Source organism: Mugil cephalus, chromosome 10 (genome assembly GCF_022458985.1).
Source record: "Mugil cephalus isolate CIBA_MC_2020 chromosome 10, CIBA_Mcephalus_1.1, whole genome shotgun sequence".
NCBI classification, from domain to species: domain Eukaryota; kingdom Metazoa; phylum Chordata; class Actinopteri; order Mugiliformes; family Mugilidae; genus Mugil; species Mugil cephalus.
In genome coordinates, this window is record NC_061779.1 from 15,853,056 (window position 1) to 15,866,598 (window position 13,543).

Sequence of the window (13,543 nt, forward strand, 5' to 3'; positions counted from 1 at the left end):
CTTTCAGAGAGATGCCAGCTGACTGCTCTGCAGAGACTCATGAAGGTGTCCTTTAATATAACTTTACAGGTGACACTGCCAAGATAGCAGTAATATTTATTTAAGAAGAAGGAAGCAAGAACCCATGCCAAATACTTGCTTAAAAATAGACAGCAGTCATTGATGGAGGTTATAAATAGAGAAAGAAGGAGAGGAGGCTGGTCCTCGGCGTGGATATTTATAGCACGGGCACACTGCTGTTTACTGGAGGCAGCAGCCAGGGGTGTACTTATCAATAACACCATAAAACCCAAGTGCCACTGAATGCACACAGTCACCTCCCTCATCCATTTCTGGAAAGATGCATCTGAGGTGAAATTAAATCACTTTTATGAGGGGATCAAAGGGATTACTCCCGGGTGCCTTCTATTCGTGGATGCAGTAATGCAAAAATTGGATCAGTTTTCAGTGTTGACATATCTCTGATTACAACATTTTTCCAATTTCTTAAGTTTGAATGCATAAGAAATGGTTGCAGGAAGCAAACTAATTGAGCTTAAGTATAAATTAATCAAGCAACGTGTTTTGTAAAATCTACACATTGCACATTCATTGGCTGTAAAATCAAGTTACCAAAAAAAAAAAAAAAAGATTTGCATGCATAGCTTAAAATTGAATGCATATGTTTTGAAACTTCCAGTTTGAGACGCACACACACCCGGCTAAAACACTGGGGCAGATAAACCACAAGGTATTAGAGAAGCTTGATAGGCTAGAGATAAAATAGATAACAGCAAATTAAGAAAGTAAAACTGCAATGAAACAGTCAGAGGGAGAAACGGTGATTGGGAGGGGAAGAGATCACAAGCAGAACAAAGATGGAAACTGGTTAATAAATCCATTCAGACTGAGATAGATAGATAGATAGATAGATAGATAGATAGATAGATAGATAGATAGATAGATAGATAGATAGATAGATAGATAGATAGATAGATAGATGCATGCACTCAACACCATACATACATCATACATGAGCAAAGAGACTGGAGTCAAATCCCTTGTATGTGCACGTATACCAATAAAGCTGATTCTGATAAATAGTAAAAATAGAATAAAACACAATATACAATATACAAATTATTAAAAAATATTTGGATTAAAATAACTGAATATATGAAGTGAATACGTGAAATGAAATGGGTGTACAACCAATAACCAAACAACCATGTGCAAAAAGGATAACTGATGCCTTCATCAGTGCATTGCAATGCGATAATTGTGTTTCTCATTTCCGTGCGTGATGCGCAGGAAAGTTCAGCCGCACACAGGTGGAGGACACAGCAGCTGACTGAGGGGCAGGAGGAGGGGAAGGGGCAGGATCAGGGGCAGGATCAGGCTCCCTGGCTGGTGGTGGTGGTAGTAGAGGTGTTGGAGGTGTTTCTCCTCCGTCCGACTCGCAGTCAAGTCCACCGGAGGGAAGCTGCGACGCAAGCCGCCGCCGCCGCCGCTGCTGCTGAGCCCCGGCACAGAGCAGCCTATTCGTCCTGTCTGGGAGTTTATCCATACAACCAGCTGACTGAGCCGTGCTCTCCGCAATCCTGGACGACTGAGTTATTACGGAGCACCGTAACTGACTGCTTGTTGTTTTGTTTTGTTTTTTTCTTTTTTAAAAAATGTCCATATTACCGTTCACCCCTCCAATCGTGAAGAGGCTCCTGGGCTGGAAGAAAGGAGAGCAGAACGGGCAGGAGGAGAAATGGTGCGAAAAGGCTGTCAAAAGTCTGGTGAAGAAGTTGAAAAAGACGGGGCAGCTGGAGGAGTTGGAGAAATCCATCACCACGCAGAATGTCAACACGAAATGCTTAACCATACCCAGGTAAAGGTGAAGGTAAAGAGGCGGGCAGCGTCACCTCCAGGCCTCCACCGAGGGAGCCGAGGTAGCGTTAGCCTGTTAGCAGGGGAGCTAATGATAGCAATCAAGCGCTTTGTTATTGAAGCGTGTTGTTAACGTTACCTCAAATATGTGAATGGGCTTATGTGTTGCAGAGGAAATTAAACGTTTTGTGTTGCACAGCGGGTTTTATATTGCACGGATTGTTAGCTTTTAGCTACCAGAGTCAAAACAACCTTGTATAATACTTAGAGCTAGCATTAGCTGACTAAGAGAGGCATATTTTGAATAAAATGTATATATATTGCTGGGTAAACATTAACACCCAGCTGTCATTTAACAGTGTGAATGCACCAAAAACGCGTATGGTGAGCTAACACCACAGCAATGAGACCTGGTCTGTAGCATGCTGCTCTGTGTTATGTCATTTTATCACGTTAGTTCGCACCAGTGTCGTCACGTCGACCTGAGATAACCTGCAAGTCAGAAGTTTGAGGAGAACTGCGACGTACAGTAGTGGTTGGTCGGTGTTTGCAAAAAACCTCTGGGCACGTTTCAGGAATGTCAGAGCAGGTTTCTCGCGGTAACCGTGGGTGCATCTGGTGCTGCTGCGTAAACATGTCCACAGCCAGTTCACACGTGTTAGTGACCAGGAGAAGGAGTGAGTCACAGAGGATGTTTAGACTGCAGTGTGTGTGTGTGCACTCTGGGAAAGTTGCTATAAGGCTTCAGTTTGGGATTCCCCACATGGGATACCCATCTATGACAAGTCTGGTGTGTCAGTCCTACAAGGTGGTCTCACTGGCTGTGATGCAGATCCTGGGGTGATTCTAGGGTCAGGGCTTTATTGGAGCTTTTGTCCAAATGTCAAACTACTGTGCTACAAAGCTGTGATTTGGTTTAAAAGAATAAGGAAAAGAAATTGCGTTTAAATGAGAAGATAGTAGTACAACTTAAAGATATGAGGGTCAAGTCACATTTCAGTGTTATATGTTTAAACCACATACTTTCTACTGCTGATTGTGCTGTTTTGTTGTTGTTGTTGTTGGCATCTTTACAAAAGCAAAACATAACCATCACCTCTAAAAATGGACCAGACACACCTATGTGCAGCTCTGTCCGGGCATGCAGTTGTATTCTCAGTGGGCTGGTCTAAATGAGTGAGCAAAGATATGTGCGAGGTTAAATTAGTCTCGTTGGACATCATCTTCAGGCGGCGAACAAAAGTCAAACTACATTAAAAATGTTGCAGAACAACAAGTGGTGCTGACCACAGTTCTGGACGACTGAAATATATACATATATATTATATACAGTATTAATAGTGGAGCAACGTGCACCAAGTCTTCATGAAGGTTATGGTATTCAGTATTAGTTGATGCGGCCCTGTCATAGTCAGTGGGCTTGGCTTAGTAACAGAAACTCTTTAGTGTACAATAAAGTTTAATACCACCAGAAAATACATCCCCCACAGTGACCATACAGTCACACTGTATACAGATATTGAGGGACTGTATTATCAGAATATATTTGTTTTTACAAGTGTACCTATTGTTTTGTCAAGTGTATGTGTAGTGCGGTGTAAATGCTTTGCGTCATTTCTAAAGCATGAACCATTTTTGGTGTTTGTCCAATTACTGTTTTTTTAATAGATTACTACCCGGCCTGTTGGCCTCGCTGTAGGGAGTCCCCCTTTACGGTTTGTGTAGGAGCTTGGGTGGTAACCGACATTAAAAGCGTATTCTCAGTTCTTGGGAATGTGCTCCGGGACTGTATGGAGGGCGTGGGCCGCTGTTTGGATTGTGGTTCAATCAGTCTGTAGGCTCATAGAATAACAGCTGTCTTGCTGTCGGCTGAGGATTTATTGAGTGATTCAGTGTTACTGTGTGCCTCCTGCGCTTTCATCACCTCTCCGTACGTGACTTAGAGAGAAACTTTTACCTGGAAAAGTTTGCACCATCCACACTGAACTTTGAGCTCAGATGTGCTCCAGTACTCGACTGATCCGTGCGGGAGTTTTGATGATACAGTGTGTTTTGTCGCTCACCTTGGAACTGGCACCAAGATTGAGTTATCTTGTTTTCCTTGAACCCATACAGCGGTGTGCAAATGTTTAAGGCACTTAAGATGCTTCCTATCTATCATGAAGTACCATCAGAGGCGTCAGATTGGTCTCAAGTTCATTCTGCAGCGTGACGATGAGCACAAACAGCTAGATCCATAAAGAAATATCCTGCTACAGAACATATTCCTCCCTTATCTTTACCTCATGGAGTCTGTCATATGGGATCAGATAAGACAGCCATCTTTAATGCTCCAATGTCCATGAGACCTTCCACTTACCTTGAAGAACAAGAGACTAAGTGCAAATATTAGTTAGTTAGTTTCCAGAAATGGATGTTAGTTACATGATGTTAATTGATTCACTTTGTAAATGTCTTTGCTTCCCTTCACTGCTGAAACTTTTGCTCAGTTTTGTGCAGAATCAGAGGCTGAGACTTGATGAAGAATGGGAACCATATGTTTCTTGTCTGACGGTTTAACTATGAGCTGAACTGTTGTTGAGTTCATCTGGAAAAAAGCCATTACCCCACGTAAGGGATCTGGTACAGACCTGCCCCTTATTTCTTTCTTTCTTTATTTTTAACCGTTTGCCTTAGATGGATTTACATGGTCCTACACCGCATAGATACACACTGTACATGTCAGGGTTCATCATTTTTACATAAACTAACTCCAGTTTAAGTGACCTGTATATTTGGCTTTTCTGTAGCATAAATGAATACAAATATTTCTTGAGCCGTATTAGAGGAAAAACATCATGAACTGCTTTAAACATTGGGCTTTGGGGTTTTGCCTTCAGTTAATGTTGTACATTAACGTCATTGATTGCAATCTGGAAACAGAGCTAAAGATGAATTACAGGCTCTGCCCCATTATTCCAAACATACATTTCAACCGCGGAGCAGAGCGCCGCAGGGCGATTCCATTTAACGTGGCCGTCCCGCGACTTGTGGCGTCTTCCAGGTCTCTAGATGGACGCCTGCAGGTCTCCCACAGAAAAGGTCTTCCCCACGTGATCTACTGTCGCTTGTGGCGCTGGCCAGACCTGCAGTCCCACCATGAGCTGAGGGCTGTCGACCACTGTGAATTCGCCTTTCACACCAAGAAGGATGAAGTGTGTGTCAACCCATACCACTACCAGAGGGTGGAGACGCCAAGTGAGTGTAGTTAATTGCTATGCGATCCAAATGATTGTATTTAAAATGATGCTTTTACCGAAGTGCACACAGAACTGAACTGTGTTTTTTTGCATGTTGCCTCCAGTTTTGCCTCCTGTCTTAGTGCCACGACATACAGATATCCCCGCTGAGTTCCCACCGCTGGATGACTACAGCCCATCCATCCCTGAAAACACCAATTTCCCCGCCGGCATTGAGCCTCAGAGTAACTATATTCCTGGTGAGGACAACTGTGTCACTCATTCTGAAGAGCCCGTAAATTCTTTTTCTCAGGGATGATTTAGCTTGCAGCTCCCGAACGTGCTGCCGACGTTAAATATGCGCTCGTGTAAGAAGAGTCGTGTGTTTAATCCTCGTCTGCATGTGTTTGTTACAGAAACTCCCCCACCGGGGTACTTGAGTGAGGATGGTGAGACAAACGACCACCAGCTCAATCACAGCATGGACACGGGTTAGTCATGTGACTGTGCACACACACACAACCCAAATTCATCTTTAATGACACCTTATCCCCGGCCTAAACCAGCCCTCTATTACTATTCTATTTCAGGTTCACCCAGCCTGTCGCCCAATCCTTTGTCACCCGCAAACAGTAATCTTGGTAAGCAAAATCAAAGGGGTCAGCTTTACTTGCTGAGCACATCATTCATTATGTGCTCCTATCTGGTTGGTGGCAGGGCGTGAGGTCAGCCGTGTGTAATCAAATCATAAATATCAGCCATTCATTTACAATGATTCGGTTATTCTTAAGGTTTGCAATTTCTGCTGCTTGTTTTGCTGGAAAAGATGATGCTAAATGTCGGACGGCTTAAACCTGCTTCATAATAAGATAAATGTAAACCAACTTTATAGATTCTTCTCAGGTTAGGAAGACAATAACGGCTGCACAGTTAAATAGCGGATTATTGCTTTAAAAAGTTTATTTGTATGAGAGATTTCCAAATATTCTGTTCTGTCAGAAGTGAGAGACTCATGGACTTTGTATAAATCAGAACATATGTGAAAAACGTCCTGGTCGCTCAGCTGGCTAAAGCAAACTTTACACGATGTGTGTTATAGACCTGAAATAAGATCAAACTAGACCAGTTCTGAAGACTTTTAAGCTTCAATTATCCTGCAACAATGGACCCATTCCTACCTGCCTGTACCTGGTGACCCTGATTACCGCACACCTGAATTCCTCCCCTCCACATGCGCCACATGATCAGTCTTGTCGTAACGATTATCTTTGTCTCTATGAAATGTCTCCTACCGTACGAGGGAAGCGCTCTCTCTGGTGGGTGTTTGATTGACAGTCAAGAACACTGCAGCTCACCAGCGCGGTGACCAAAATGTTTATTTTATAACTGACAGTCGTGTTTACAAAAAGTCTAAGATGAGAATATCTTTGCGAGACGGATGAGCAATACCCAGGCAATGAGTGGAGCACGTCTGGGAGGCTCAGCCCCGGGGCAGTAACAGAGTAAGCTGGCTATGAATGGAGTCTTTGTCTGTGGTCTGTCCCCGTCTGTGGAGAGGCCAGCCACAGACAGAGCAAGATAATGCCATAAATATCCGGTTGCCAGGTTATTCTATCTATGTGGAAAGCCACCGGGAGGTCATTGTTGAAAAAATAAATAGGTGCGTCATGTCTTGTCCATTTCTGGACGGGGCCGCGGGGGTCGTGGGAAAGAGCTTTTGAAGAGAAATCAAAGGGGACTTAATCAACAGTTTGAATCTTCACGGTGAAATTACCTGTTCTCGTGATCCTCTTAATTCTTTTCCCCTGACCTAAATTGAGCTTGTATATATCACCGTCTCTTCATCTCCCCCCCGACGCAGACTTACAACCTGTGACGTACTGTGAATCTGCCTTCTGGTGCTCAATCTCCTACTACGAGCTGAACCAGCGCGTGGGAGAGACCTTCCACGCGTCCCAGCCGTCTCTTACAGTCGACGGGTTCACAGATCCCTCCAACTCGGAACGCTTCTGTCTGGGCTTGTTGTCCAACGTCAACCGCAACTCTGCAGTGGAGCTCACACGCAGGCACATAGGTACTCATTCGCTGGTTTGTGTTTGGCGTGATCCGCAGGTTGTTGTGTCCTCATCAACACTCTTTTTTTTTATATATATAAATTTTTCTATCCAGGACGGGGCGTCAGGTTGTACTACATCGGGGGAGAAGTGTTCGCGGAGTGTCTCAGTGACAGTGCCATCTTTGTCCAAAGTCCCAACTGCAACCAGCGCTACGGCTGGCATCCTGCCACCGTGTGCAAAATACCCCCAGGTCAGTGTGAGATTGACGGATACGGACTGAGTTCTTAATGACCAAATGACACCCGACATATTTTCACGTGCAACAGTGCGTAGCTAGTAATAAATATCTGGTTTGTCAGGCTGCAATCTTAAGATCTTCAACAACCAGGAGTTTGCTGCCCTGCTCGCCCAGTCAGTCAACCAGGGCTTCGAGGCCGTCTACCAGCTCACCAGGATGTGCACCATTCGCATGAGTTTCGTGAAAGGTTGGGGAGCTGAGTACAGGTAAATATTCTTTAAAATCTTTACATGAATGCCTTTAGCGGCCTGGCAGTTTTAATGGCTGAATGTGTTTCTATTTCTGCACAGCTAAGGCTTGCAAATAAAACGGGCGTATAAGGCACTAGAAAGGTCAACCAGTTCGTGTAGAAATAATTAAAGGTTATGTAGTATATTAAACCCCTTTAACCAGTGAATGTTAGTCTCCATGCTGGCGAACATATCGGTGCATAAGATCCGACTGGCTGATACTAGACTTAAGAGGTCTAAAGAGACGAAATAATTCCCCATGTACTACATTAAACATGATCTTTCACTGCTCTGGTAAACATTCTGCATTTTTCAGTGGGGAGACATAGTAAATGTCTAATAAAAGCAGGTAATCCACATGTTTTACTGACATTTTTCTTCCGTCGTGCCTGGATAAGATCTTTGAATTCAGTGCGGAGGGGGAAAAAGAAAAGACCGAAGTTTTTTGCAGACTTGCGAGGGAAGGGTAGGAAGGAGGTGATGTGGGAGGGTGCAGCTGTGAGCTGGCAACAGAGGAGGAGAAAGAATGCAGGAGGCATGCAGTGGTGAGGGGGACATGGAGTGGGCGGCGGACATATTTCAGACTCCCTCTGCAAGGGAGATTCCCACTGAACTATGAATGGTACGTGTTGTATTTCTGGCACCAAACACCTTGGAGGAAAACATCTCCGGTAGAAACTTGAATGACTTCAGAAATAGCCTCCGGAGTTGGCTTCGGTCCTGGTGCTTATTCAACTAAAAAATGCTGAGTAGACGCTGCTAGAGACATGTCTCACAGGGACTTTAGACGTATACCGTGATGCATTTCAAAAAAAAAAAAAAAGCTTTGACAGACTATGTTGTCCCTGTCCTTCCCTGTGTCCTGCAGACGTCAGACAGTGACCAGCACCCCCTGCTGGATAGAGCTGCATCTTAACGGTCCCCTGCAGTGGCTGGACAAGGTCCTCACGCAGATGGGCTCTCCCAGCATCCACTGCTCCAGCGTGTCCTAGGAGCCGCGCGCGCACGTCCCACCCACACTTAAACACATAGGAAAGCTCGAGCACTTGTCAGCGATGATAAGAAGAGACGCACCATTCATCAAGTCATAAAAAACACGACCCCCCCTCGCTGTGTCATACATTTCTCATTACGTGTACAGCACTTTCTTTAGTGTTTCCATTTAATAGTTATTTTCCAATTTTTTGACATGTTTTCAACAGACGGCCACGTGGTGTTTGCAGTAGGTTTCACAGGGAGAAAAAAAAAAAGTGCATTGTGTTCATTTTTCATTCAGACATTATGCCCAGGGTTGTGGACTGAAAGATTGGTTTCCCAAGTTGAAGTCGAGGCACAGTTTCAGCTTGGCCATCAAAACATTTTTGATTCTATGAATTAACGAAGATTAGGAGTACGCTTCCATCATTGGTGTTTCAGTGACCCAGTACCACTCTTTGTAATCACTGAGAGGCCTATTTATCAATTGAACCATGAATTAACATTAAAAAATGTTATTCTCTGTAGTCATTTAATAGAATATATTTAATAATTTAACTACAAGGTACTGTACTATATTGATTTAGATGCATTGATGTAAGCATCAATTATCTAATTGATCATTTAATTGGTATTTTATCTATTTAAAAAAAAAAGAGAGACAGCACCATTGTTGTCTGTAAAAGAACCTTGTATGAAAACTATTTTGCTCAGTGAAAGAGACATTTTATAAGTTATTTTTGCATATTGTCCTGCATGGGAATATATTTTTATTATTGCCTCAATACAATTGTACATAAATATTTATAGCTTGTGATTTCTCGTAGTCATGCTTTGCTTGAACCACTGGACCTGGCTGACCTTTGGCATGGGCGGATTCACAGTAAGACTTTGCTTTAACGACCCAGAACTTGGCAAGCACGAGTTTTCAGACCAATTAGCTCTTAGTTGTGTGACACACAGGATCACTGCACCACCGTTACTTCATGACATATGTGACATACAGTATGAGGCATCATAGCGGACCGACTGAATTTAGGCGCGGCGTGACTTCAGTGTGAAGCTCACGACGAGGACTGTGGTTCATCCATTTGACGGCATGTGGAATGAAAACAAAAACGCAGGTCTTCTAATGTAGTATCACCTGTTAATCAATAGTACACTCTGCTCCTCGTGGGTAAATGATGCACTTCCAGTTTACTGTGTTGATCAGCGTAAAGCTTTAGTTGTAGTGGAAAATTTGCTTGTCCGACAAATACTGTATATTACATGTACATTGCTACGATATAAGGCATGTGTAATAAGCTCACTGTCCTTGGTCATTGTCTTGAAACCACCATGTTAATCCTGCACCTACTTACAGTACAACACATAAGACTGAGTCACCGTGTAATCTATTTAAAACAGTTACGCGTAGCTAAATTAAAATACAGTGTGCGACAGTGCATTAGGTAGATGGTAGATCTGTATCAGTACTTGTGTTCCTTGATATTCTTACTTGGTGGTTCTCTGTTCCAAGTCTTACATACATGTTTTTTTTTCATGTAGCCTATTATTTGTTCTCAGATGACCATTGTTTTACCTGTGACATTTTAATAAATTGCAACAGAGTAAGATGACTTCTTTCTTAAAAACAATGTTTCACATACATAGCAACCAGGAAGAAGTAAATCCCCTGTACATAAGTGCAATGCGATGTCCTGTAATAAATCCCACTGTCAAAGTGTTGGAGGTGATGAGTCAAGCGCTTGCTCTACTTTATGTAGTTAATACTGGGATTTTTTTTTTCTTCTTTTTTTCAAATTGACAGTAAAAGTTGTTCAATGCTTCTCCACAAATGATAGATACAATATTAGAAACGCTCCTAATACTACTCATTTATTGCATTTCCATTTATTTCATTAATGTAGCATACACGTATTCTTATTTTTCTGACCTGAATAACTTGAGCAGTACGAACCCACGTAGTGTAAATAGGCCGTACTCACAAAATGGCAGAAAAAAAATAAAATCACAAGTTTTTATGTTGATTCACCCGAATGTGCATTAAATCTCTTACAAGGATAAGGCACATCATTTAAAATATGTGTCAATGGTACATAAAGACAAACACATAAATCAAAGCCCACACAATTTAATGTTTTTCCGCCTGCAACACTTCTCACGTGCTGAGGTTCACTCTGGGCTAAAGTGTGACGAGGGACCCGGGGGAGTAGACTGAGGATCGGGGCCGCTCACTGGCTTCTTCTCTTCTAATCAGGGTTTCCATCCGTTTCTCAACTCAGATAATTTCGTCCTAAGAATAAAAAGTTTCTAAATACGATAAAGCCTACAGAACCATCTGTAAGCGCCTCCACTTTCCGAGCTCTAGCAGGACGTCAGGGGGCGCTGAATCTTGTGGGAGCCCCAGGAAAGACGGGAGGATCAGGAGACAGGAGATTGAGTCGCAGGCAAGCTACTTTTAGCTCTCCTCACCCGACGATAGCCCGTCTATCTCATCTTCATCGCCACCGATGGCCATCCAAAACGCTTTTGCCACCTGGAAAACGGATTTGGCATGAACACTTTGTAGCACATTTAAAATAAAAACTTCAGTCAACTGAGCATGGACACTCAAACGTGCTGCTGCTGCAACAATTAAGTTTGAACCAAATATATCAGTTGCATACCTTTTCTGCATGGACTTTTCTCTGCTCATGAGGTAATGAAGAAGCTTTGTCTGCATGTTGAAAATCAGAGAAAACCATTAATTCATAAAGATGCCAGGTTTGCAAATGTTTGACCTCCCACACCCATAATGAGAAAACAACATATACCAGGACATAGTTACGCCTTTTGTTTCAGTTACCTTTCATCTCCTTTAATTTGGTAAAAAGGCGCTCAAAGTTATCCACATCCGCATCTCCAGCTGTGAGATTGGCAAGCTCCTGTATGTCCAAATCAGTCATTGCATCTGCAGGGACCGACACAGTTTACATGTAACTACACGCAAGTCGCATCAGCAGGAGTTACACCGGGAAGAAATGGCGAGTCACACTCCATCAGAGGATGCTCACGTACCAACTACTGCGTCCTCCCGTGTGTCTGTGTTTGTAGTACTTTCTGTGTGGTCGGCCTCCTCATTAACAAGTGCGCCCTCTACTGGCAAACTGGAAGACTGCGACAGAAAACGAGCAAGGGTCAGCACGACCTCCACAAAACCGGGTTTAAAACCCCATTTAAATGAAAATGGACTGTGAACATATAAGAAGACTTTTAAAAGATAAAATTTGTAATTAATACAAAAATTAAAAGGGTTAAAGCAAAATAAATCAACTAACAGGTGGATCCTGGCAGCTGCGGGGGTTGTTATGTCTGGAGGCCACCAAACTGCTCATCAGGCCAAATCCCTGATTGTGCCCTGTTAGACAGATATAAACTGTCAAATACCACACATAAACAGAAACGTTATGCAACTATATGGTTAACCGTCATCTTACCATCCTTCATCTCCACACTGGACCACACGTTAGCATTGAGAGCCTGAACAATTCTCTTTACCCCCGTGGATTCTGGAAAGTCATCTGACACAGGCAACACAGATAATGTACATGAGTGCGACAACTTCCCAAAAAATGTAAGTGTAGCGTAATTTCTGCTGCCTGAGTGTTACAACTCACCATCCTCGTCAGGAAGCTCCTGTGGATTGAGTTCCACTAGTTCAAACGCATGAGCCAAACACCACTGTTGTGCTTCATGTCTGGTGACCCCTGGAATGCAAAGCAAATCACACATACCTTACACAGTACTGGACTCGTGTCACAATATTTTGGGCAGAACAGCAGACACCATATAGAGCTGGAGTACTAACCACTTTCACAGACTCTGTCGCACACCAGAATGAGCACCTCCGGAGCGAGATCTTCCACCACTGATATCCAAGGCTGTAGCTTTTCCAATCCATCCGTCTGGAAACAGCATGCACATAGTTGTTACACGTGTGTAAGTGTTGAGGTTTCCTAAATAAAACCACACCTTTGGGTCACATACCTTAGTACTGTCAAAGTAAGCAATGAAAGCTTGCATAGACTGAGCAATCTCTGATGACATCTGAAAGGTGCTTGGTACAACACATAGCCTGACATCTGCTGTGTAATATTTATTGTTGATGGTCCAGGGATACCACACTACTGTTTCCTCTCGCTTAGTCGGCTCGGGCAAAGTCTTCGTACTGAGGATCTCTGCAAAGGCGAAAACACATTAGGCTGACTTACTTTCACTGTGAACACGCTAAATGCAGAAATACCATGTGTCCAAGTGCAAACTGCACACGGAGTTTTTCGTATCAGACCCATCAACGTAAAGGACGCAACCGACTTAACAACACCGGACAAATTAGTTATTAACCTATATTACTAACGCACAGGTGCTTCCAAATGCAGTAGTCTACTAGCCTTGTTTGACGTTAGCCTGCTACCAAAATATAAACATTAGACTTAGCTGAACTTACGTTTTATCAGGTCTTCTTCGGTAAACCCACTGTCACAGCTAGTGACAAGCACACACGGAATACTCATCTCTGTGTTTTCCTCCGTCTCTGACATTTTTACGGTATTTAGGGGACGCTTTTCCTGTCGCTAGTTTAGCTTTAGCGTGTCTTTAACCTTTCAACTCTGTCAGCCACTCCCTCCCCACGGTCACTTCCGGGGCAACGTCTGGTTACGTTAAAAATCAGCTGCTCTTACCTAGGGTGACCAAAGGTCCCCGATTTCTGAGGACAGTCCCCGTTTTGGATGACATGTCCCCCGGCTGAAGCTGTCCATGAAAATGTCCCCGAATTTAGTGTTTTATGAATGAGAAAATAAAATGTTGCATGGAGGCTAGAACAACGGTTATTACGGTAGCCGGATAGGAAGCAGGGGCATGTTG

The 13,543-nt window shown here is 43.3% G+C and overlaps 2 protein-coding genes across 2 annotated transcripts; one reads left to right on the forward strand and one right to left on the reverse strand.

Annotated features, from left to right (window-relative positions):
- Positions 1-1,266: 1,266 nt before the first annotated feature.
- On the forward strand, positions 1,267-10,249 carry smad3b (SMAD family member 3b). The gene is made up of 9 exons (XM_047596172.1): positions 1,267-1,858; positions 4,901-5,094; positions 5,201-5,335; positions 5,492-5,566; positions 5,666-5,716; positions 6,937-7,149; positions 7,245-7,382; positions 7,492-7,636; positions 8,529-10,249. The coding sequence occupies exons 1-9, from the start codon at positions 1,656-1,658 to the stop codon at positions 8,650-8,652; spliced, it is 1,278 nt and encodes a 425-aa protein (XP_047452128.1). The 5' UTR covers positions 1,267-1,655; the 3' UTR covers positions 8,653-10,249.
- A 243-nt stretch (positions 10,250-10,492) lies between these two features.
- On the reverse strand, positions 10,493-13,300 carry aagab (alpha and gamma adaptin binding protein). The gene is made up of 10 exons (XM_047596173.1): positions 13,125-13,300; positions 12,665-12,855; positions 12,486-12,582; positions 12,295-12,384; positions 12,115-12,198; positions 11,956-12,035; positions 11,696-11,792; positions 11,484-11,588; positions 11,305-11,354; positions 10,493-11,174 (listed from the first exon to the last, which is right to left on the reverse strand). The coding sequence occupies exons 1-10, from the start codon at positions 13,216-13,218 to the stop codon at positions 11,097-11,099; spliced, it is 966 nt and encodes a 321-aa protein (XP_047452129.1). The 5' UTR covers positions 13,219-13,300; the 3' UTR covers positions 10,493-11,096.
- Between the last annotated feature and the right edge of the window lie 243 nt (positions 13,301-13,543).